The following is a 23504-nucleotide window of genomic DNA, read 5'->3' as shown; positions in this document are numbered from 1 at the left end:
ATCTATAGAGCTGATGATATAAAGGTTATCTGTTTCCGTGGCCCATGGTTAACGAGGGTGTCATGTGGCCAGCACAACGACTAACCGCCTTTACTTACCCCAATTAATGTCAGGTACCCATTAGAGCTGGGTGGACTCAGAGGCGCCCAGAATTAAAAAAAACAGTCTTCATCAGGATTTGAACCCGGGACTCTTTACCGCTCCTCCTGTAACATCTATATCCAATCCTTAAGGAAATAACTTCTTGTAACAAAAGATTCCTTTTGAAGGTAAAGTTAACAGTTATAGTTTTTCTTACATATTTCTTTCTCGCTTTAATCTTAACTTACAGACCAAAAGCAAGTTTTAAATTAATGATTATCAATACTCCGGAGCAAAGCAATTCTATGTATAGGGCATAGTTGTATGTCAAAATTTAGCTTAGTTTTAAATTTTCGAAAAATGTATAATTATTATTTAAACGTATTTATTCATATTTAATAGTTTTCTTAGAAATTAAGATTACGTTGTTTATAAAAAGTAGTTGCTTTTTTTTTATCACTGTCCATAAAAACAGTTTAATGACTCAGATTTTAATAATTTAGTGACATGGTTAATAGAATTTTACTCCCTTATAGTTTAACTGCATAAGATGTACTTCAATGATTTTAGCTAAAAGTTGTCCAGATTTTTACTTGAATGTCGCCTATAATGATTTTATCATTTTGCGTGTCCAATAATAATGTTTGTCCGTTGAATGCATTCACTTTTCAACTGTCTTTTTTTATAGCAGCGATAAGAAAAAAAAAAGAAATAAGTTATACACAGAGGCTGTAGTTAATAGAATCATTGAGTTCGTATCCAACTGGTTGACTGTCTGGTGGTGTGGCATGCCCTCTGGACTGACGACTCGAAGGTACATGGTGGGAACCCTGCTGGTCGCCACCCCTCGCCGTTTTGCCGTCTTTAATTCTGAAAAAATAAAGAGTACAGTTATCTATGGGAACAAAACACCACATATTTAGACATATCTCTGAATACTAAAGAATTTATTTCCTTTGTTAGTATCAAACAAATGTGTATCCCGCGGCCTGTGTAAGTGACCTCTAGCTGAGACCAAAAAAAAAAAATCCGCTGCCGAGGACAGACGCAGACGGCAAAAAGAAAATCTTAATCGAGCACCGGCAGACAATGGTTATCCTTCTCTGGATTTGGCAAAATATGTAGATCACAGCTGGGGCTTCGTATCCACGAGAAATACTGCATTCCTCATTAATCTTCGGACTCGAAGACAAGCCTTATTATTATTATTATTATTATTATTATTATCTAACAAAATAATTAATAACCAGTAATTAATAGACTATTTTTTATTGATTCATGTTTTTGTTAGGTAAAATAAATAATTGTTTTAAGTTTCAACTTGATCCGAGAATGGGTGTGGAAGAAATAACGTGTTTAAACTTTGACACATGCAGACAGAGTGAGCTGATCTAAGCTTTGTAAAAATCTAGAAATGTAACTACTTTGTCCCTTGAACAAGTCACATGTTTCCATCCAGTCCTCTACGTTTCTGTGTGAGTCTATCTATACTATACATTTTCTTTTTTTTTTTTTTTCAGTTTCCGCAGAGAGCTTGCTGACATTAGCCAGACAATTAAAGCCAGAAATCAAGGAAGATTTCCCAAATATAAATATCTGGACCCTGATTTCATTCCAAACAGTATCAGCATATAAACACAAAATAATTCTCCATTGTAATCATTGAAAATTATTTTCTAACACCAGCCTAATATTATTATATTTCACTTCTTACATACCATTTTATTTTAATTGTGTAACCTTGCATTGTAACTTTAAATGGCAACTCAACGATAGAAAATTATGTAATGCGCACCACTTTGGATTCGTATAACATACGCTTCTTTTGTAGCTGTATCATAATACTATGGATGGCTGCCTGGTCGTGCGGTTTGCACGCTGGACTGTCGTTCGGACTTATCGATGGTCCCGGGTTCAACCCCTGCCCGCTCCCATCCCCCGCCGTCCTGCGGGAGGTTTGGACTAGGAAGTAATTATCTTCAACTCTGAAGGAACATCCGAAATAAGTAAAACATTTTACAAACATTTTACTAGTTTTTTTTTGTATCACGCGTTTATTAACTATTGACTTTGTAACCGTGTTTTTTATGGAATGGTATCTCCTTCAATAATGTACATTACACATTCAGATCACTGGATTGGGCTATCCTTTTATTGTTCAATATAGACTTTAGGAACTAGTGTTCATCTCCCCTAACAAAGAGAAAAAAATGTTTCCGCTGTATGGACACAGTGAGAGATGTATTCAACAAAACGTAAAGTGGAGATTTAAAAATGTTAAGCACATCCACAAAGTGTGTGTTCTTGACCTATCCGCTTTTTATTATACAGAAATGTTGATTAGTAAAGTATTATATTTTTTAGCACTTTTCATAACTGCAGAGCCAAATTTCTAATCTTTCACCTGTAAAGCAAAGTCATTTCTATTCTTTAATTGACACCACGTGATCGTTCAATAGTTTCTCTTTATATTTCAATAGTTTCTCTTTCTATTTCAATAGTTTCTCTTTATATTTCAATAGTTCCTCTTTAGATTTCAATAGTTTCTCTTTCTATTTCAATAGTTCCTCTTTAGATTTCAATAGTTTCTCTTTATATTTCAATAGTTTCTCTTTAGATTTCAATAGTTTCTCTTTGGATTTCAATAGTTTCTCTTTATATTTCAATAGTTTCTCTTTCTATTTCAATAGTTCCTCTTTAGATTTCAATAGTTTCTCTTTATATTTCAATAGTTTCTCTTTATATTTCAATAGTTTCTCTTTAGATTTCAATAGTTTCTCTTTAGATTTCAATAGTTTCTCTTTAGATTTCAATAGTTTCTCTTTAGATTTCAATAGTTTCTCTTTGGATTTCAATATCCACATCTTCCTCCTTTCATTTTCTTATGTTTTTCTGTTGTTCCTTTTGGTTCCAATATATCGCCACTATATTTCTTCATGTAGTTTTCTCTTCTTTTTCTCACTTACTGTATTCTACTGCTTATTAGCGCACTTTTAAAAAATCAATGTGTAAATAAAATGTAGATTACTCTGGTAACCTACTGATGTGAAAATGCCCAGTAAATAAGTTGAAATATGTATTGTTAATTCTATTCTATGGTCAATATGTAAATAAATACGTTGTGGGATATTATCTTTTTATCTTATATAATGCAGACGTTTTTTTCAAAAAAGAAGATGATTACGTCCTACGCGTCATGCATCTAGTCATGCATGTTAACCAATGACTTAAATTCTTCCAAGTCACTGGTTTTCCTGGCTAGCTCAGGCAACCCATTCCATGCTCTAATAGCACTATGGATGTAGGAACATTTGTATAAATCTGTCCAAGCATATGGAACGAGGAATGTGCCTTTATCTTTGTGTCTTTCTGAGTATTTTATTAAATTTTGTTTTTGTATTTGAAGATTATGGTTCAGTGTTTTATGTATAGTTGCTACTTTACTTTTTATGTTGTTGTTTCTTTTTTATAGACTTACTCAGTCTTCAGTTTACTCATTATAATTGGCTATACTGCTAGTGCGTCCATTTGTTTTTGTCTACTAAAATAGAATGAAACATGTGCATCAGTTTCTTTATTTACTTTTCATGTTGTATTGAATCACGTATCACTCGTCCTTTCAAGCAGCACGATCAATCTCAATACAAAATTCCTGGTCTACGTCGAGACTCGAACTCTAGCACCAATGCTAGGTAGCCAGGGAACTATTGCAAAAGTGTGTATCAAATCTTTTCAAATCTTTACATTTTCATTATGAAAGTTGGAGGTTGTTAACAATATTTCGCATAAGAATATGAATGCAAAAAGGAAATAATAATAATAACATCAATATGTCTCAAAACCCAGCGAACATACTGTTCTGTTACTGTTATCGGTGTTGATTTAGAGCCATTTATTATTACAGTTTGTTCTCTCCCTATCAGAAAGTCTTTAATCCACTGATGCAGTGGACCATTAATGCCGAAATATTTTAATTTTTTAAGCAAACTATGGTGGTGATATCTGTCAAAAGCCTTAGAAAAATCTAGTAAGATAGCATCTATTTGTTCACTATTATCTAAACCTTTTGAAAAATCATCAATTAGTCCTATTAGCTGTGTTTCCCATGATCTATATTTCCTAAAGCCATGTTGGTATGGTGTGAGGACATTATGTTTGTCTAAGTGGTTTATGATGTTACTACATATTATGTGTTCTAGGATTTTACATGTGATGCTGGTAAGTGATACTGGTCTGTAGTTTCCTGGGTCAGATTTTTCTCCTTTTTTAAATAGGGGGGTGACATTAGCTTCTTTCCAGTCCTTTGGTACTCTGCCCTGGTTAAGTGAAGCCTGAAAGAGTATTTTGAACACTGGGGCAAGCTCATTGCTTAGTTCTTTGAGTAATCTAGCTGGAATACCATCAGGTCCAGACGCTTTATTTGGTTTACGTCGAGACTCCAACTCTAGCACCATTGCTAGGTAGCCAGGGAACTATTGCAAAAGTGTGTATCAAATCTTTTCAAGTCTTTACATTTTCATTATGAAAGTTGGAGGTTGTTAACAATATTTCGCATAAGAATATGAATGCAAAAAGGAAATAATAATAATAACATCAATATGTCTCAAAACCCAGCGAACATAACATCACCATGTCAATCCAAGAACTATACCTGTACCAAATATTTTGTCAGGTTATTTAACAAAATACTCGCATGATGAAAATAAAACTAATAATGAAAATGAAAATAAACACTGAACTAATACATCTTCTCATATCGATATGGGAAAAGGGTGGGGGACAATATTTCCCTTTTGACCTAAAAGCTTCTTATAAGCGTGTAAGAGATTTAAATTGTGCCTAGTACGAAGGTTGCTCGTCTGCTAAGCCTAACAAACAGAATATCTCGGCAGCCAAGTAAGCAACTACTTGAACAGCTCGTCAAAAAAACTAATCGTAAATCTACATCGATATCAAACTTTTTGCACACTGAAATCCCCCCCCCCCACACACACACACACGCTGAAAAAAATAATATAAAAAAAACATCACTCTGTTTAAGCGTCACTCTCTAAATTCAAAAAGAACAAATTAAACGTGACCACCTTTAGTCAACTTCAACCGACATTCAAAGCCTCCTCGCACTGAAAGTGTAAATGCAACAAGCGATCATTCGCTTAGTTAGGTAGTCCTTGGAAAATGTAATCTCTATTTGATGTATTTGCCAATATAAAGTGAATGCCCTGGAACATGGGTAACTGTTCTTTGATTTGGTTAATTGCTAACATTTAATGAACTTATGGGCACAAAGGGATGGCACTGAGGCGGAGGAAGCAGATTTATTTCTTTGACAAATACATTTTCTTTTTTATTATAATTCATTTTTATCTTTAGCAATTTATTACTCAGAGAGAGAGAGACTGGTCTAGATGCTATCGATCACTTCGGAAAGAGAAGTATCATTCTTTTATATAAAGTCTAAATTTCCAAACAAATTATAACTATATATGAAAATTTAAGTCCAGATATTACATACGAAATAGAGTAATTTAACTTCAAAAAAAAATTCCTTCTTCATTTTCAAATAATATATGTATAGTAGATCTATACTAAACTATTATATTTAGTCATTTATCAACAAAGTAAAGAACAAAAAAATGGCCAGTATTGAAGTCGAACCCATCAAATTTGCCTTATTTAGCGCCACGCTCTAACAACGTATCTAGCCAGCCCTACTACAATGTGTGATATTTTATCTTGAAATAAATAATTACGTTTTTCACTTGAGCTTATGCTACACACTCTGACACTTTTCTTATTTTGGATTTTCTCTATATCCTAACCAATGTCAAGGACGCTAAAGTGAGCATCAACTAAAGGAACGACAACCAACTACAACCTGGACAGCTTGACAATGGGATTCTCCAGTGCTACAAGATGCACACAAGTTCTCATTGGACTTGAATTGGAAATAGATGACCCAATCACTTCCTTCTGTCTCTACACCGGAGACACCAAAAATAGCTATTTATAGATTTTCCGCCCTATATGAAAATCTTAAATAGGATTTGGACAAAATCTAGAACATAGAAATAATTCGATGATTTTCCAAAAAATCAGAAATAAAAATACTATTTATAGCTTTTTGTTTTGTTTTGTTTTTTGCTCAGAACTTGAAATAAGGAAAATATTTTAATTTAGATTTTTATGGATGAAGAGCTAATTCCCCTCATGATGGGTGTCAATCGGTGCGGGTCGCTCTCCTCGCAGCCCCCCCCCCAGGCCACGCCATTGCTGTGTGGACTTGGACTAGGGTCTAAGAACAATGGACAGTCGATCAATTTTTCACAACGGCCTCCAATAATATTTGTTTTAGTTAATAACACTCAATATTTGCCAGAATCTTGTTTCTTTCCCCTACTTATTACATATCGATTCCAGTCGAAACTTTTTAACTCTTCTCACGCTTCTAGATCGAAGTTGCACCATGACATGGCGGAATAATTTTTAGCTGAGTCAACGCAGCGACAACGCAGGACTATAAATACATTCTCATTTGCTCTTTAGGCGTTGTCCACTCGCGCATTCAACAAACTCTACGCAGCAAATCAAGTGCTTTAATACAAGGTAGGCTATTGGAATAAAGTATAATTGTTACTATTAGGCCTGTGTGATTCTAACTTATGCATTTCAAAGCTTTCCTTCTTTGTGTATGTGTATGTATGTGTGTATGTGTGTCAATGTCGATTCTATGCAAAAATTGGCACATATACTCATAGATCTGGTCTTGTGCAAACATTTTAGCCGGATAGTCGATCTAGTAACTGGGCTTTAGTTTTCTACACCGGTACACTCTACTAGGCTCTTTTTTTTTATTTCCAATCAAGTCACAACATTGAAACACTTTGTTACGTTTTATAAAGAAGTTCAAACATTTGTTGTAAACGTCGCACAAGTGTAAGTATTGGCTTAAGTTAGGGTTTGTTTTTTATTATTAAAAATACAAAATGAGGTTTATCTAGAACTGGCCTTGTTTCTGGACAAAATATCGTAGAGATTTTGATTTTCGTTTTTTTTATTGATGCGAAATCGAGGCTACAAGACTATATATATATATATATATATATATATATATATATATATATATATATATATATATATATATATATATTGTTACGAATATCACTTTCCAGGCTCTCTGCAAACTGCACCATACACCAACAACTTAAAGAACTTGACAACTCAGGGCTCCAAAGTAACGTAACACTTTAATAGTTGAAGAAATAACAGCCAATACTGTACAATTGGCAATACGTACACTGTACAAATATCTCTCCGATAACAACGTTCCGCCGTATCAACTCTTGCACTGGCCTCTCCGTCTCGTTCCGGGCTTGCACTGGGTTCAACAGTTCAGGACTGACTTCACACACTAGGCTCGTTGTGTCGGACTCGATCGCAGACCAAGATCAAGACGCCAGTCGTCTCAACTGTACTTGACAGTACTCCGCACTGAACCGTCGTAATGCTCCGTACATAACCGCACCGCTGAACTGTGCTGTAGTCGACCGGACTGTAGTGAACCGGGCTCTGAACCCCTGCCGTGAACCTTCTCTCGTGAACCTTCTTTCGTGAACCTTCTCTCGTGAACCGTGCTGTATTGAGCCTCTTTTCTCAACCGTCTTGACTGCGATACCTCCGCTCTTATATAGGGTCCCTACTGGTCTTCTAGAACCGGACAGAACGCCGCTCGACGTTTCTAGGTGATCAGATGACTACAACTCTCGTGACGCTCCTGAGTTCTGTTCACGACGTCGATCCTTCCCGAACCGCCGTTCTGACACTCGTCTCGGCTGACCGTCGTAACTCGTCACGGTTGACCGCTCGTCTAGCGCTGGCCTGGGGCGATTTGCGTCGGCTGACTACACACACACCACTACCCCATCTGTGCCACCACCAGGTTTATAACACTGCCCCCTCCTTAGATCTGTCCGTCCCGGACAGAATCAACATCATGACATTGGCTGTAAAGTTTCATCGCTGCAGGCGGGGGTCGATCAGTGGCAGTTGGCTTGCCTATTGAGCTTAATGGAGCCATCCATGTTGCAGTCAGCAATGGTCGCTTCCTTCTTCTCCTCCAATTGACCTTCACCTGGTTGCATGGACGTCGTGCTTTCATCGCCATCCACGTTGAAATCAGGAAACGCTTTCCTCTTCTCCTCCAGTTAGCCTTCATCTGGTTGCATCGATGTCGTTGTCGCATCGTCATCCACGTTGCACTCAACAAAAGTAGCCTTCTTCTTCTTCTCCGCCAGTTGGTTTTCATGTGGCTGCAGTTATTTCTTGGTAGAATCACAATGCACGTTGGACTACGCAAACGCCGCCTTCTTCTTTTCCTCCAGTTGATCGTCCTCTTGTTGCAGTGACGTTGTGGTTGCATCGCTCTCTTGTCGGTCGGTACCGAGGACAGCCACTTGACACATGGAGAGGTATAGGATGTAAGAGTTGAGGATACCAAGATCGTTGGCAAAAGAGGTGGCTTCATAGGGCTTTGCGAAGAAGGACTGGGATGGGCTTCAAATCCACAGGGCGGGGAATTGTGGGACAGGTCATCATCTTCAGCCTTGTCTGGAGGGCATGCTCGTGGGGCAGGTTGGTAACACTCCTCGTGCAAAGGTTCCTCGTCTTCGGCTTTTGCCTCCATTCGGCTTTCTTCACCACCATCAGGACCTCTCTCTCTCATCTCAGTATCGGGCCAATCGCTTGTTGGTTTTAGACCCTGTCGATGACTTTCGTCTTTCAACTGTCCATCAATGTCAACGTCAGACTGCCTTGGATTCTCTTTACCACCTTCAGGACTTTTCTCTCCAGTCTTGGCAGCTGGACCAAAGTCTGTTAGGTTCGGACCTGGCTGGTATCTCTCGACTTGCATATGTCTCTCAACGGCTTCGTCAAGTTTCAATCGGTCCTCGTGATCACCACCAAGGCTCCTCTCTCTGGTTTTAGCATCTGAACGAACGTCTGAGTTGATGATTCTCTCCTCCACAGCAGGTATGCGTTGGTTAATAGCGGCTATCTTGGTGTTCATGGCATCTATCTTGGAATTGATCTGTTCCAGCAAGTTAGGTTCGACTTCAAAAAGATATGTATCCGGATCTTCTTTTTCTTCCAAAATGTCATCTCGGAGGCGTGCTTGTAAGGTTTCTTTATTTCCGCTCGTTTTCAGATCTCGATCACGGAGTTCTTGCTTCAGTTCTCTGAATTCAAGTTCGTACAGCAGTTTCAGACGAGCCATAGTAGATCCGATCCAATCCGATTCCGATCCGATCCCACTTCTGACACCAGTTGTTACAAATCTCACTATCCAGGCTCTCTGCAAACTGCACCATACACCACCAACTTAAAGAACTTGACAACTCGGGGCTCCAAAGTAACGTAACACTTTAATAGTTGAAGAAATAACAGCCAATACTGTACAATTGGCAATACGTACACTGTACAAATATCTCTCCGATAACACCGTTCCGCCGTATCAACTCTTGCACTGGCCTCTCCGTCTCGTTCCGGGCTTGCACTGGGTTCAACAGTTCAGGACTGACTTCACACACTAGGCTCGTTGTGTCGGACTCGATCGCAGACCAAGATCAAGACGCCAGTCGTCTCAGCTGTACTTGACAGTACTCCGCACTGAACCGTCGTAATGCTCCGTACATAACCGCACCGCTGAACTGTGCTGTAGTCGACCGGACTGTAGTAAACGGGCTCTGAACCCCTGCCGTGAACCTTTTCTCGTGAACCTTCTCTCGTGAACCGTGCTGTATTGAGCCTCTTTTCTCAACCGTCTTGACTGCGATACCTCCGCTCTTATGGCTCTACTGGCCTTCTAGAACCGGACAGAACGCCGCTCGACGTTTCTATGTGGTCAGATGACTACAACTCTCGTGACGCTCCTGAGCTCTGTTCACGACGTTGATCCTTCCCGAACCGCCGTGTTGACACTCGTCTCGGCTGACCGTCGTAACTCGTCACGGTTGACCGCTCGTCTAGCGCTGGCCTGGGGCGATTTGCGTCGGCTGACTACACACACACCACTACCCCCATCTGTGCCACCACCAGTTTTATAACAATATATATATATATATAAATAGAGAGAGAGAGAGAGAGAAATAAGCGAGTATGACATTTGAGGTGACCTTCAGTGAATCTATCGAGGATCTCGAGGTCGATGCTAGTAGGATGGCAGCCTGATCGTGTGGTATGCGCTCTGGACTGTCGTCTCGATAGATCTGTGTTCGAAACCTGCCGGTCGCCGCCCCCAGCTATCCTGTAATAATCTTCATTTCTAAAGGAATACTATTGAGTAGCTGAAACTTTTATTTATAAGCAAAATTATGAGCCTGAACGTTAATGTTGGCCGAACATAAGCAGGGCCGGATTTACAACAGTGCAAGATGTGCAAGCCATCTTGAGTTTCCACAGTTCAGAAATATTATTTTTAACAATAGATGCATGCTTATTAAATGTAAGAAAATCAGGAAATGCGCTTAAATTAACATGTTCTTTCTTTCTTTCTTCATAAATATGACATTCTTTTAGTTTAAAGTGCTTTTATATTGATGTTTAAAAATTGAAGGGGCCTTTACTTTTTAAAATACTGCACTGAACTTATTCATACATTTTACTGAGACATGAACGAGACAGACTGACAGACAGACAATTAAAGTATAAGAAAAGCCTTTTTCTTACGATAAACTTTTTTTTTACAAATATGGTCGAAGAATACATTGATATTGAAAGGTATGTCCTAAGCTTCAAAATCAGTCATTTCATTGATACCTATAATATTTCCTTAGAATATGGCGCCAAAAAATCTTAAGCTCACCTACTTTGATGCAAGAGGTAGAGCTGAAATCATTCGTCTGGTTCTAGCAGCCGCTGGTCAGAAGTTTGAAGACATCAGAATAACACAAGAACAATGGCCGTCTGAAAAAACTAGTAAGTTGTAATGTCGTTTTAGTGTCTCAAACAGCTGCGAGAAAAAAAAAAAGCATTGATCTAGTACAATGTTATATTATTAGTTTCACATTATTCAATAGGTAGCTAACCGAAAATGAAAAAGTAATTTCTATGCCGTCTCAAGTACAAGATAAGTGTGGGAACATCTATAATTTATATAAATTTCAGAATTTACATAATCCTATGCTAAAATATAATGTTCTTTTTGTTTCTTAGTGTTGATGACGGTCGTTGACTTATAGCACCAGATAAACAACTCAACCGATGTAGGCGTGTACTAGTTGTTATGATAGAACTTGAAATAACTTCTTTTGTGAGCAAATATAAATATAACTTTTATTGCGATACGGACAAACTCGACTTGAGATGAAATCAAATCAACTGATATTTAAACAAATCTAATCTAACTCACAACAAAAACACTTCCTTACCATCTCGTTTCGATGGTTCGTCACACGTTCTTACCATGGATTGCATCATTCTAAAAGACTAACGATTAATGCACCATCTATCCCCTTGGAAAAACACACACACACTCCGTACACATGGCGAGGTAATGAGCTGGTTGGGAAAAGAATGATGTGGATTTCTTTTTGTACTCATTTCTTATTTTTATTTATCCTTAGAAACACCATTTGGACAGGTTCCGGTCATTGAAATTGATGGCAAGAAATACGGTCAAGGTTTGGCTATAGCTACTTATTGCGCACGGGAGTTTGGTAAGTTTCTGCTCAAAATTTGTAAAAAAAAAATCTATATAAAACTGCTTCTCTCAATTTATCCATGACTATAACCCTGATACTACTCTTTTGAAACCTCTTGAACAGGTCTGTATGGAAAAAGTAATTTAGACGCCTTACAGATTGATCAAGTTGTCCAACTGGGAGTCGATTTTAAAACCGCCGCAGCCAAACTACTTTATGAAAAAGACGAAAAGAAAAAGGTTATTTTGTTTTGCCCTCTGTAATCAATGAAACCAAGGAGGAAAAAACTGTTTCGCCTTTTTAAAATTCAGTTAGGCCTACACTTTTACATACAGTTACTAATCTTTGGTTAAAAATGTATATTTAGTTACGATTCTTATATTAACAATCTCTGTTCAGATACTAATCCTTCATGTGCTTGTATCTAGTTACCTACCTAACATTTACAGGTTTATTTTATTTCTCAGGAAGAGATCTTGAAAAGTCTGAAAGAAGTAGAGGTACCAAAATATTTGGGCTTCTTTGAAAAACTTTTAAAAGAAAATAAAACTGGCTACTTCGTGGGGAATTCTGTAAGTATTTTTGTTTCATTTCCGAGAATTATGTTGTTGTTTTTTCGAGACTTTTTTTCACTTTTATTCAGACAAGGCCTGGCAGGAGCTAGTGGCCTCCGAAAGAGACACCTGGAGGGTTCTCACTTTTAAGGACCAAATGAAAGCTCGTGTCGAAGGCTGGCGCAGATGACGAAAAGAAAACTCAAATAAAACCTGGTTTTGTCTGCATCAGATGTGATGAACTATGCAGATTGCGTTGTAACGTGAAACTCTTCCCTTTTCGGTTGAACTAACAATAAAAGGCCATGTCTTATAACTTATACAATATTTGAAGCAACTAAATCTAGTTGTCATGATTTATTTATATTCATTGTGTCTCTTTCTCTCTACAGTTCATTAACTTATTGTGTCTCTTTATCTCTACAGTTCATTGACTTATTGTGTCTCTTTATCTCTACAGTTTATTAACTTATTGTGTCTCTTTATATCTCTACAGTTCATTAACTTATTGTGTCTCTTTATATCTCTACAGTTCATTAACTTATTGTGTCTCTTTATCTTTACAGTTCATTGACTTATTGTGTCTCTTTATCTCTACAGTTTATTAACTTATTGTGTCTCTTTATATCTCTACAGTTCATTAACTTATTGTGTCTCTTTATATCTCTACAGTTCATTAACTTATTGTGTCTCTTTATATCTCTACAGTTCATTAACTTATTGTGTCTCTTTATCTCTACAATTCATTAACTAATGGTGTCTCTTTATCTCTACAGTTCATTAACTAATGGTGTCTCTTTATCTCTACAGTTCATTGACTTATTGTGTCTCTTTATATCTCTACAGTTTATTAACTTATTGTGTCTCTTTATATCTCTACAGTTCATTAACTTATTGTGTCTCTTTATATCTCTACAGTTCATTAACTTATTGTGTCTCTTTATATCTCTACAGTTTATTAACTTATTGTGTCTCTTTATATCTCTACAGTTCATTAACTTATTGTGTCTATTTATATCTCTACAGTTCATTAACTTATTGTGTCTATTTATATCTCTACAGTTAACTCTGGCAGATCTTTACGTCTATGACACAATCTACTTTATGGTGAAAAAAGGAATTCTAACCACAGAAGGCTTCCCTCATCTTCAAGAACTTTATAAAAAAATTGTGAACCATGATAAACTGAAACCTTACTTAGAAAAAAGAAAAGATACTGATATGTAATTTACCCCACCTCACCCATTTCCCCTCCAGAAAAAAAAAGAAAAAAAAAAGTTTGCATTCTTCTCATTTACAAAGACAAAGTAGATAAAATTAATAACATCTGCATTGTGTATATTGACAGTTTTGTTTAAGTATTTGGGTAAAATACATATTTTCATTGAATGAGATTGTTTTAAATATGAATTTTTTTATAATGACTTTTTTTGGTATAAAACTTGTCATTAAAATTAAGCTTAGACTTAATTTATTTCTCGCGTGTCAAGAATATGAAGTTGTGGATATTATTTTATTATTTGTGAATGTTTGTTACCTTCTACTTACCTGACATGGAATAAACGTCTGCTGATACTCGAGACGCAAATAAAATACTCACTTTACGACTTGTTATTTCATGTGTATGGGTCAAGGTCATGTACAGCTACTTAGACTTCCACATTTGGAGACCAATTTTTTTAAAAACAACTTCCAATGGTTGCAATAGTTTGACCAAATGCCATCTAAGACACATAAGTGTGACATTATTGTCAGCATTAAATACTTGAGCAGTAAGTAGCTTCAAACTTGTGTAAGTGCCTGTCGGCTTTTGTTCGAAGATGCTGTAGTGACTGTAAATGTTTGCACATCAGGTCTACATTGAGTTCCATTAACTTGAGCTTACTTTCAAAGTTAAAACAAGTAATTTGAGATTGTAATAACTTTGCCGTACGCCTTGCCACCATACACGATAGAGCGCACCGTTTGGAACGGGACAAGAACACACTGTTCATTGCGAGAGATACCTTCCTCATCCCATTAAAGTATTAATATCAGGTGACCGAGCCTCGCTCGGATTAATAATTTGTGAAGGAAGGATATATACCCGAAGTCATTTTGAGAATATTTTTGTACCAGGTGGCCGAACCTCGCTCTGTTAAATAATTTCGGAAGGATATATACCCGAAGTCATTTTGAGAATATTTTTGTACCAGGTGGCCGAACCTCGCTCTGTTAAATAATTTCGGAAGGATATATACCCGAAGTCATTTTGAGAATATTTTTGTACCAGGTGGCCGAACCTCGCTCTGTTAAATAATTTCGGAAGGATATATACCCGAAGTCATTTTGAGAATATTTTTGTACCAGGTGGCCGAACCTAGCTCTGTTAAATAATTTCGGAAGGATATATACCCGAAGTCATTTTGAGAATATTCTTGTAATTACGAAAATGAACGATCGGATAAAGACTACTAATCTGAAGAGTTGTTTTAGTGTTCTGTTAGTTCTAATTGTAGGCCTAATTGAACATGTCGATTAAATTTAAAGTCTTTTAAGTCCTCCTACAGTCTAGACAAACTACAGCTCAAGTCCGTCTTAAAGTTTTGCAATCCATCTTTTGCGTAATTCTATTGTAGGCTTACTATTATTGGCTTGGAAGAAAGTCTTTGCAGTGTAACTTCTCTACGTTATAGGGTAAAACATGCACTTAGTGACAAAGTAAAATGGCTCATTTTTTCTTATTAGAGTTAAATCATTGCATTAGTTTTCTAAAGAAACGTTTCCGTAGGGCACCTCTGTTACGCCGAATAATATGCTCGTTACCCATACGGGATACGTGCCCTGCCCAGCCTGACTGTCGGACTATAAGAAGTTCATACCGGCTTTTGCCATCCATCCATCCCAGTGGTGCTATGACCTGCTTTTACACATCCCTCCATTCAGATCTCTCCTGGGCTTTCCGTCAACACGCCCTCACTCCAAGCTTTTTACCGAGGTTTATAGTTAAATCAAAAGAGGCTGCAGCGTACGCAAACTCGTTGACCGCTAGATGGATATCATGTTAAGTGTGAGCAAGTAAGGCGTAGAGAAGCTGTGTTATGACCATTTCCATTATTTTGGTACAGGACAGTAGACATCGAAGCATGGACACATGGTAATAATTCACCAGCAAAATAATAATAATAATAAGGCTTGTCTTAGAGTCCGAAAATTAATGAGGATTGCAGCTGTGACCTACATATCTTGCCACATCCAAGGCAAGCATAACCATTGTCCGCGGTGCTCGATTAAGATTTTCTTTTAGCGTCTGCGTCTGTCCTCGGCAGCAAATTTTCTTTTGGTCTCAAATGTGTATCCTCGGCCTTTGTATAGAGGGAATTCTTTAAGTCCGACAGTTACGCTGGACAGAGCAGTATCCTGTATGGGAGACGAATCTCAGACGAACGCATGCCAAAGGCAGTCTTTTTTGGTGAGCTAAAAAGTGGTCGACGTAACACCGAAACGCTTAAAAGACCAGCTTATGGCGCAAACTTGCCTTAGCTGACAGAAGAGAGCACCTGGTTGCATGCAACCTCAGAACGAGACAGCTGGAGGTCACCAGCAAAATAAAAAACAAAGTAAAAGGTATCTACACCGCTCTACACAATTAAAGTGTAAACAACTTATTAAGCACTTAAAATAAAATAACTAATCATACATCGGCACATTTAATTTCATTACTTTTATTTCATATTTCTATAATAAATCAATCTACAGTAAGATGGTGCGCAAATGTTTAATTAGGTCTATTGATTCTTTAAAACTCGTTATTGTTTGCAAAGAAATATTTTAGTGTACTGCGGTAAGCCTAGTGACGTAAGCAGCGTTTTTCCCGTTTACGTCATGGAAAATTTTCATTCATAAAACATTCTAGCCAAAATTAATTTTTCGATAATGAGGCATTTTCAAACCGATATAACGGTCAATCTCGAGTTTTCCCAATGTGGCCAATGAGTTGAGAATTTTTTTCTCACTATTATGCACATACCTTGAAATTTTAAAGAAAATCGTTAGAGCCGTTTTCGAAATAAAATTTATATATATATATATATATAAATATATATACATACATACAAGAATTGCTCGCTTAAGAGTATAGGATATCAGGTGACCGAGCCTCGCTCGGATGAATAATTTGTGAAGGAAGGATATATACCCGAAGTCATTTTGGGAATATTGTTGTAATTACGAAAATGAACGATCGGGCAAAGACTCAATCCAAAGAGTAGCTTTTTCGTTCTGTCAGTTCTCAATGTAATAGTACATGGCGATTTGAATAGAAAGTCCCCCCAACAGTAGGCCTATAGAAAACCACAGCTCACGTCTTAACGTTTTACATTGCTTCTTTCGCGTAAAACTATTGGGCTATTGTTGTAATTACGAAAATGAACGATCAGATAAAGACTACTAATCTGAAGAGTTGCTTTAGTGTTCTGTTAGTTCTAAATGTAATTGCACATGGCGATTAAATATAAAGTCTCTTAAGTCCTCCTATAGTCTAGACCAACCACAGCTCACATCCGTCTTATAGTTTTACAATCCATCTTTTGCGTATAACTATTGTAGGCCTACTATTATTGGCTTGGAAGAAAGTCTTTGCAGTGTTACTTCTCAGATGGTAACGTTCAGAAATTTAATTATGGAATTAGTATACATTCATTATGGCTTTAGTACGACGCATGACGCGTAGGACGTAATCATCTTCTTTTTTGAAGTAACGTCAGTATTATATAAGAAACATCAAGTGACGCAAATCTCTACGTTATAGGGTAAAATAGGCACTTTGTGACAAAGTAAAATGGCAAATTTTTTCTTAATAGACTTAAATCATTGCATTAGTTTTCTAAAGAAACGTTTCCGTGGGGCACCTCTGTTACGCCGAAAAATATGTTCGTCCCCCATACGGGATACGTGCCCTGCCCAGCCTGACTGTGGGACTATAAGAAGTTCGCAAGTAAGGCGCAGAGAAGCTGTGTTATAACCATTTCCTTTGTTTTGGTACAGGACAGTAGACACCGAAGCATGAACACATGGTAATAATTCACCAGCAAAATAATAATAATAATAAGGCTTGTCTTAGTCCGAAATTAATGCGGCTGTAACCTACATATCTTGCCACATCCAAGGCAAGCATAACCATTGTCCGCGGTGCTCGATTAAGATTTTCTTTTAGCGTCTGCGTCTGTCCTCGGCAGCAGATTTTATTTTGGTCTTAAATGTGTATCCGCGTCCTTTGTATAGATGGAATTCTTTAAGTCCGACAGTTACGCTGGACAGAGCAGTATCCTGTATGGGAGACGAATCTCAGACGAACGTATGCCAAAGGCAGTCTTTTTTGGTGAGCTAAAAAGTGGTCGACGTAACACCGAAACGCTTAAAAGACCAGTTTAGGCGCCAACTTGCCTTAGCTGACATAGAAGATAGCACAGAACGAGACAGCTGGAGGTCACCAGCAAAATAAACAACAATGTAAAAGGTATCTACACCACTCTACGCAATTAAAGAGTAAACAATTTATTAAGCTCTTAAAACACAAATATCAGGTCACCGAGCCTCGCTCGGATGAATAATTTGTTAAGGAAGGATATATACCCGAAGTCATTTTGAGAATATTTTTGTACCAGGTGGCCGAACCTCGCTCTGTTAAATAATTTCGGAAGGTTATATACCCGAAGTCATTTTGGGAATATTCTTGTAATTACGAAAATGAACGATCGGATAAAGACTACTAATCTGAAGAGTTGTTTTAGTGTTCTGTTAGTTCTAATTGTAGGCCTAATTGTACATGTCGATTAAATTTAAAGTCTTTTAAGTCCTCCTACAGTCTAGACAAACTGCAGCTCACGTCCGTCTTATAGTTTTACAATCCATCTTTTGCGTAAAACTATTGTAGGCTTACTATTATTGGCTTGGAAGAAAGTCTTTGCAATGTAACTTCTCTACGTTATAGGGTAAAACATGCACTTAGTGACAAAGTAAAATGGCGCATTTTTTCTTATTAAACTTAAATCATGGCATTAGTTTTCTAAAGAAACGTTTCCGCGGGGCACCTCTGTTACGCCAAACAATATGCTCGTTACCCATACGGGATACGTGCCCTGCCCAGCCTGACTGTCGGACTATAGGAAGTTCATACCGGCTTTTGCCATCCATCCATCCTAGTGGTGCTATAGCCTGCTTTTACACATCCATCCATTCAGATCTCTCCTGGCCCTAACTCCAAGCTTTTTACCGAGGTTTATAGTTAAATCAAAAGAGGCTGCAGTGTACGCAAACTCGTTGACCGCTAGATGGATATCATGTTTAGTGTGAGCAAGTAAGGCGTAAAGAAGCTGTGTTATGACCATTTCCTTTGTTTTGGTACAGGAGAGGTAGACACTGAAGCATGAACACATGGTAATAATTCACCAGCAAAATAATAATAATAATAAGGCTTGTCTTAGAGTCCGAAAATTAATGAGGATTGCAGCTGTGACCTACATATCTTGCCACATCCAGGGCAAGCATAACCATTGTCCGCGATGCTCGATTAAGATTTTCTTTTAGCGTCTGCGTCTGTCCTCGGCAGCAAATTTTCTTTTGGTCTCAAATGTGTATCCGCGGCCTTTGTATAGAGGGAATTCTTTAAGTCCGACAGTTACGCTGGACAGAGCAGTATCCTGTATAGGAGACGAATCGCAGACGAACGCATGCCAAAGGCAGTCTTTTTTGGTGAGCTAAAAAGTGGTCGACGTAACACCGAAACCCTTAAAAGACCAGCTTATGGCGCAAACTTGACTTAGCTGACATAGAAGAGAGCACATGGTTGCATGCAACCTCAGAACGAGACAGCTGGAGGTCACCAGCAAAATAAACAACAAAGTAAAAGGTATCTACACCGCTCTACACAATTAAAGTGTAAACAACTTATTAAGCACTTAAAACACAATAACTAATCATATATCGGCACATTTAATTTCATTACTTTTCTTTCATAGTTCTATAATAAATCAATCTACAGTAAGATGGTGCGCAAATGTTTAATTAGGTCTATTGATTCTTTAGAACTCGTTATTGTTTGCAAAGAAATATTTTAGTGTACTGCGGTAAGCCTAGTGACGTAAGCAGCGTTTTTCCCGTTTACGTCATGGAAAATTTTCATTCATAAAACATTCTAGCCAAAACTAATTTTTCGATAATGAGGCATTTTCAAACCGATATAACGGTCGACCTCGAGTTTTCCCGATGTGGCCAATGAGTTGAGAATTTTTTTCTCACTATTATGCACATACCATGAACTTTTAAAGAAAATCGTTAGAGCCGTTTTCGAAATAAAATTTATATATATATATAAATATAAATATATATACATACATACATACATACATATAGGAAATTTATATATATATATAAATATAAATATATATACATACATACATACATACATACAAGAATTGCTCGCTTAAGAGTATAGGATAACTAATCATACATAGGCACATTTAATTTCATTACTTTTCTTTCATAGTTCTATAATAAATCAATCTACAGTAAGATGGTGCGCAAATGTTTAATTAGGTCTAATGGTTCTTTAAAACTTGTTCTTGTTTGCAAAGAAATATTTTAGTGTACTGCGATAAGCCTAGTGACGTAAGCAGCGTTTTTCCCGTTTACGTCATGGAAAATGTTCATTCATAAAACATTCCAGCCAAAATTAATTTTTCGATAATGAGTCATTTTCAAACCGATATAACGGTCGATCTCGAGTTTTCCCGATGTGGCCAATGAGTCGAGAATTTTTTTCTTACTAATATGCACTTACCTTGCAATTTTAAAGAAAATCGTTAGAGCCGTTTTTGAAATAAAATTTATATAATATATATATATATATATATATATATAAATATATATACATACATACAAGAATTGCTCGTTTAAGAGTATAGGATTCGTATTTCAATGGATATCTATAGTTGGAGTTGAGTGTATCTAGTGGTAACTGTTCTTATTTAAGCAACTAAGCAAGTTTTAAGTAATTGTAATTGAGTATCGAAGAACCCCCTAGCGAGTCAAGACAAAGTCAACAAAGTCAAGAAACACAAGAGCCAAGTATATAGTTAGAACCCTGACAGATATGATATAAATAGTTGTCCCAAAAAAGTGTGAGTTTCCATTTACTAGTAAAAATTAAGCAAGTCAAAATCCATGGACCGCATTCACCAATCGTAAACAAACAACATTTAGTCGCGTGATCTTATTGATAAAACAAAGAAAAATACTGTCACGTGACAACCATCATGAATTAAACATGAGATCGTAAATTATATAGAAGAGATAGAGCACCACGTGGCTAAATGATGTTTGTTTACGATTGGTGAATGAGGTCCATTAGTCCTGGTGGTGAGCTATCGTTTCCCATTCTTTTTTTTTTTCTTGTACTGCCTCATTATTGCAATTGGTCTTTCCAGTGAGTTTTGTACTATCAAGTTCCTCTATCAACAGTCCAGTTCATAATTTCTACATAAAAATGCGCAAAATGTTCACTCACGTTTATTTATTTATTCAACTTTTACTGATACTGAAAACATTTGAGGCGAATGCGGGAATTTCCGCTGACGTGGTGTTCAAAAAAAAAAAAAAGGTGTAAGCTAAATTTAAGATTATTATATTTTGAATAGAAAAAAAAAGCTTATCTAAAGGTGAATGACTCCGTCTACTATATCTACCATTAATGTACATACGTATAAAAAAAATATAAAAAATTATTCTCATAGTTCCGACTTTCAGACCTTGCGATCTATAGGGCAGATGATGTAAGGGTTATATGTTTCTGTGGCCCACGTTTTACAAGGGTGTCATGTGGCCAGCACAACGACCAACCGCCAATACTTCTCCCCAACTTCTGTTAGGTATCCATTAGAGCAGGGTGGACTCAAAGGTCCCCAAAGATCTGGAAATTAAAAATTGTTCTCTTAGTTTGATGAAAAGATATTTAGTTCATGGTAACTATTTACCATTTGAAGAATCAAGACATTTTTTTTACATTTTTTGGGATGTTCGTTCAGAAATGACATTTATTTCATCCTAGACAATACCGCCTACAGCCCGGCGGGGGATAACGGCGGACAGGTTTCAAACCCGGGGTCATCGAGACGACAATCCAGAGCGCATTTCATACGACCAGGCATCCAGATGCCTTCTCTGTAACATATCAGACGTGGCAGGCATAAAAATGGCCCTTTGAGAAACGGTGTTTGTTTGGGCTTTCTTCCAACCACGCCAGTGCAATGAACTCAATCCTGAAGCTCACCAATGGGATCTGTTTTGATTCCCTGTGGCCTAATCGTCCGTTTCCACCCGAGTGCTACGTTGAGGCCGAGAAGTATTACCCGGGCACTTGTTCTATTAAAACTTAAATTATGGGTAATCGACACTGCTAAGGTCTTTAAATGTGATACCTAGGATCCTTCTGTAGCATCTCAATTACATTGCTAGGACCGCATCATAAACCAAGAGATTAGAGACAGAGTTACTGCAGCGATTGAACCCCATGATGACCTGCTAACTATCGTAAAAAAAAAACTCAAGCTAAAAAATCTATGGCCATATTACAAGGTCTTCGGGGCTCGCAAAGACCTTTATTCAGGGAACAGCACCAGGAAAAAGAAGAAGAGGCAGACATAGAAAGCGATGGTAGGACAACATAAAAGATTGGGCGGGCCTGCCATTGAAAGAGGTTTTAAGGCTAAAGACAGAGAGGAATGGAGAAAGACGGTCGAAGAATCATGTGTGGTGCTCCAACGGTCCAAAAGACTAAGGAATAGGTAAAGGTAAAGGACACTGTTAAGGAGGTCAAAATCTGTAACATGGAGACTATGCTAGTGTTATACATAAAAGACATTTTCTTGACCTTAGATAACATTTCTTTTTCACCGCGCACACAATTTTAAAAAGCTTGAAATTCGAAACGTACAATTTAGTTTGCCAGCTCAATTGAGTTGTGTGTATTCATTGAATATTCCTCAGCTTATAAGGCAATGTCAATAGTACAACGAATGCCAGTAGAAGTAGGCCTAGTTTGATTTATCGTACCAGTGGCGAGCCTTGAAAAGCGTTCCCATTTTTCTTTGCGTCAATGAGGGGCGAACTATGGCCGGCGGGCGAACTATGGCCGGCGGGTGAATAACGGACCGTCACATATTTTAAAATAATAATTTAGAACGAAAATGGCACTCTTTACTCAAGGGGCAAATTTTCACGATTTAAATAGGAATCAATCATCTCTGTTCAAAATGAACAAAGTCAATGTTGAGACGCCAAGACTAATTCAGTTTACTGACAATAACCGGGGGCCTACTTTAAACTTTCTAACCAAAATGTGTTCTTTTTGTCAATTAATTACTTAAAAATGACTTTTGAAAGAAGACAAGCTTAGAGAGCTAGGTTAAATAAATGCACCCCTTTTAAAAGTTATCTCCGCACTTGAATTTAATTAAGCTTCAAACAAAAATGAGAAATTATCCTTATGAATGTGAAAGTATTGTTATCAAGGTTGCTTTACGATAGTTACTATCTTTCATTACATTAAGGGTATGGTGTATCAATATTTTGTAACAAACGTTTTGGAAGCTGGGTTCATTGAGCAGCATTTGCATATCTGTAACAATCTACCTATTTATACACCTCGTCTGTCGTGATACGATGATTGACCACGTTTGTCCTCCAGTGGGCTGAGGGCCTTACACTGGCGTTTCGTGCCTTCTCGTGTGGCTAAATATTAAAGTTACATATAGACTTGGCCATGCCCTACATTTGCGATGATATCTAGATAACAAGGTTAATAGGTGTGCCCGCGACATTAGCGTTTACATGGCAAAGTTCAATGTTATCATGACATCAACAATCTGCATTTCTACTCAAGCGTTGTTTATCTCAAACAAGTCTTCAATAACTGCTTGCAGTGTATTTATTTCTCAAACGTTTGTTTGTTTGCGTGCTGCTGAACAAATCGCTAGAATGTATCTTAGGATTGAAGACTTAACAACGTGTTGATATGGAATTGATCGGCCTAAGCATTAAATCAAGAGCCCATTTGTAACGCTCCCACTTGGCCCCTTGATCCCCAATCAGGCGAAAAGTGATGAACGCCTTTGCTCTGCACTATGACGCTGCA

The 23504-nt window shown here is 37.4% G+C and overlaps 2 protein-coding genes across 5 annotated transcripts in view; both read left to right on the top strand.

Moving 5' to 3' along the window:
• The window catches only part of LOC106067963 (allene oxide synthase-lipoxygenase protein-like), a 38361-nt gene extending 34703 nt beyond the window's left edge, over positions 1–3658 (top strand). For 2 of the 3 annotated variants that reach the window (XM_056038571.1, XM_056038570.1), the window contains exon 16: positions 1602–3658. In XM_056038571.1, the coding sequence (XP_055894546.1) occupies positions 1602–1716 (115 nt within the window). In that variant the 3' untranslated portion in view covers positions 1717–3658. Of the gene's footprint in view, positions 1–113; positions 268–1601 lie in introns of those variants that run through there. The other variant, XM_056038572.1, reaches the window with a different exon arrangement.
• Positions 3659–6526: 2868 nt separating this feature from the next.
• Positions 6527–13930, top strand: LOC106068283 (glutathione S-transferase 3-like). Of its 2 annotated transcripts, none has more exons than XM_056038573.1 (6): positions 6527–6687; positions 10914–11055; positions 11703–11795; positions 11904–12019; positions 12248–12352; positions 13397–13930. In XM_056038573.1, exons 2-6 carry the CDS (start codon positions 10917–10919, stop codon positions 13559–13561), a joined length of 618 nt encoding a protein of 205 aa, XP_055894548.1. In that variant the 5' UTR covers positions 6527–6687; positions 10914–10916; the 3' UTR covers positions 13562–13930. The 2 variants fall into 2 exon arrangements, with proteins under 2 accessions (XP_055894548.1, XP_055894549.1); XM_056038574.1 differs by lacking the exon at positions 6527–6687 and adding an exon at positions 6857–7017.
• Positions 13931–23504: the final 9574 nt, after the last annotated feature.

Source organism: Biomphalaria glabrata, chromosome 8 (genome assembly GCF_947242115.1).
Source record: "Biomphalaria glabrata chromosome 8, xgBioGlab47.1, whole genome shotgun sequence".
NCBI classification, from domain to species: Eukaryota; Metazoa; Mollusca; class Gastropoda; family Planorbidae; genus Biomphalaria; species Biomphalaria glabrata.
This window is presented reverse-complemented; position numbering and strand designations above follow the sequence as displayed.

What these genes read in the sequence shown, in the direction of transcription:
- LOC106068283 (XM_056038573.1), top strand. Translation starts at nt 10,917, where the DNA reads ATGGCGCCAAAAAATCTTAAGCTCACCTACTTTGATGCAAGAGGTAGA. An exon ending in ATGGCCGTCTGAAAAAACTA is followed by an intron (nt 11,056 to 11,702) that starts GTAAGTTGTAAT and finishes ATTTATCCTTAG; the next exon opens with AAACACCATTTGGACAGGTT. An exon ending in GCTACTTCGTGGGGAATTCT is followed by an intron (nt 12,353 to 13,396) that starts GTAAGTATTTTT and finishes ATATCTCTACAG; the next exon opens with TTAACTCTGGCAGATCTTTA.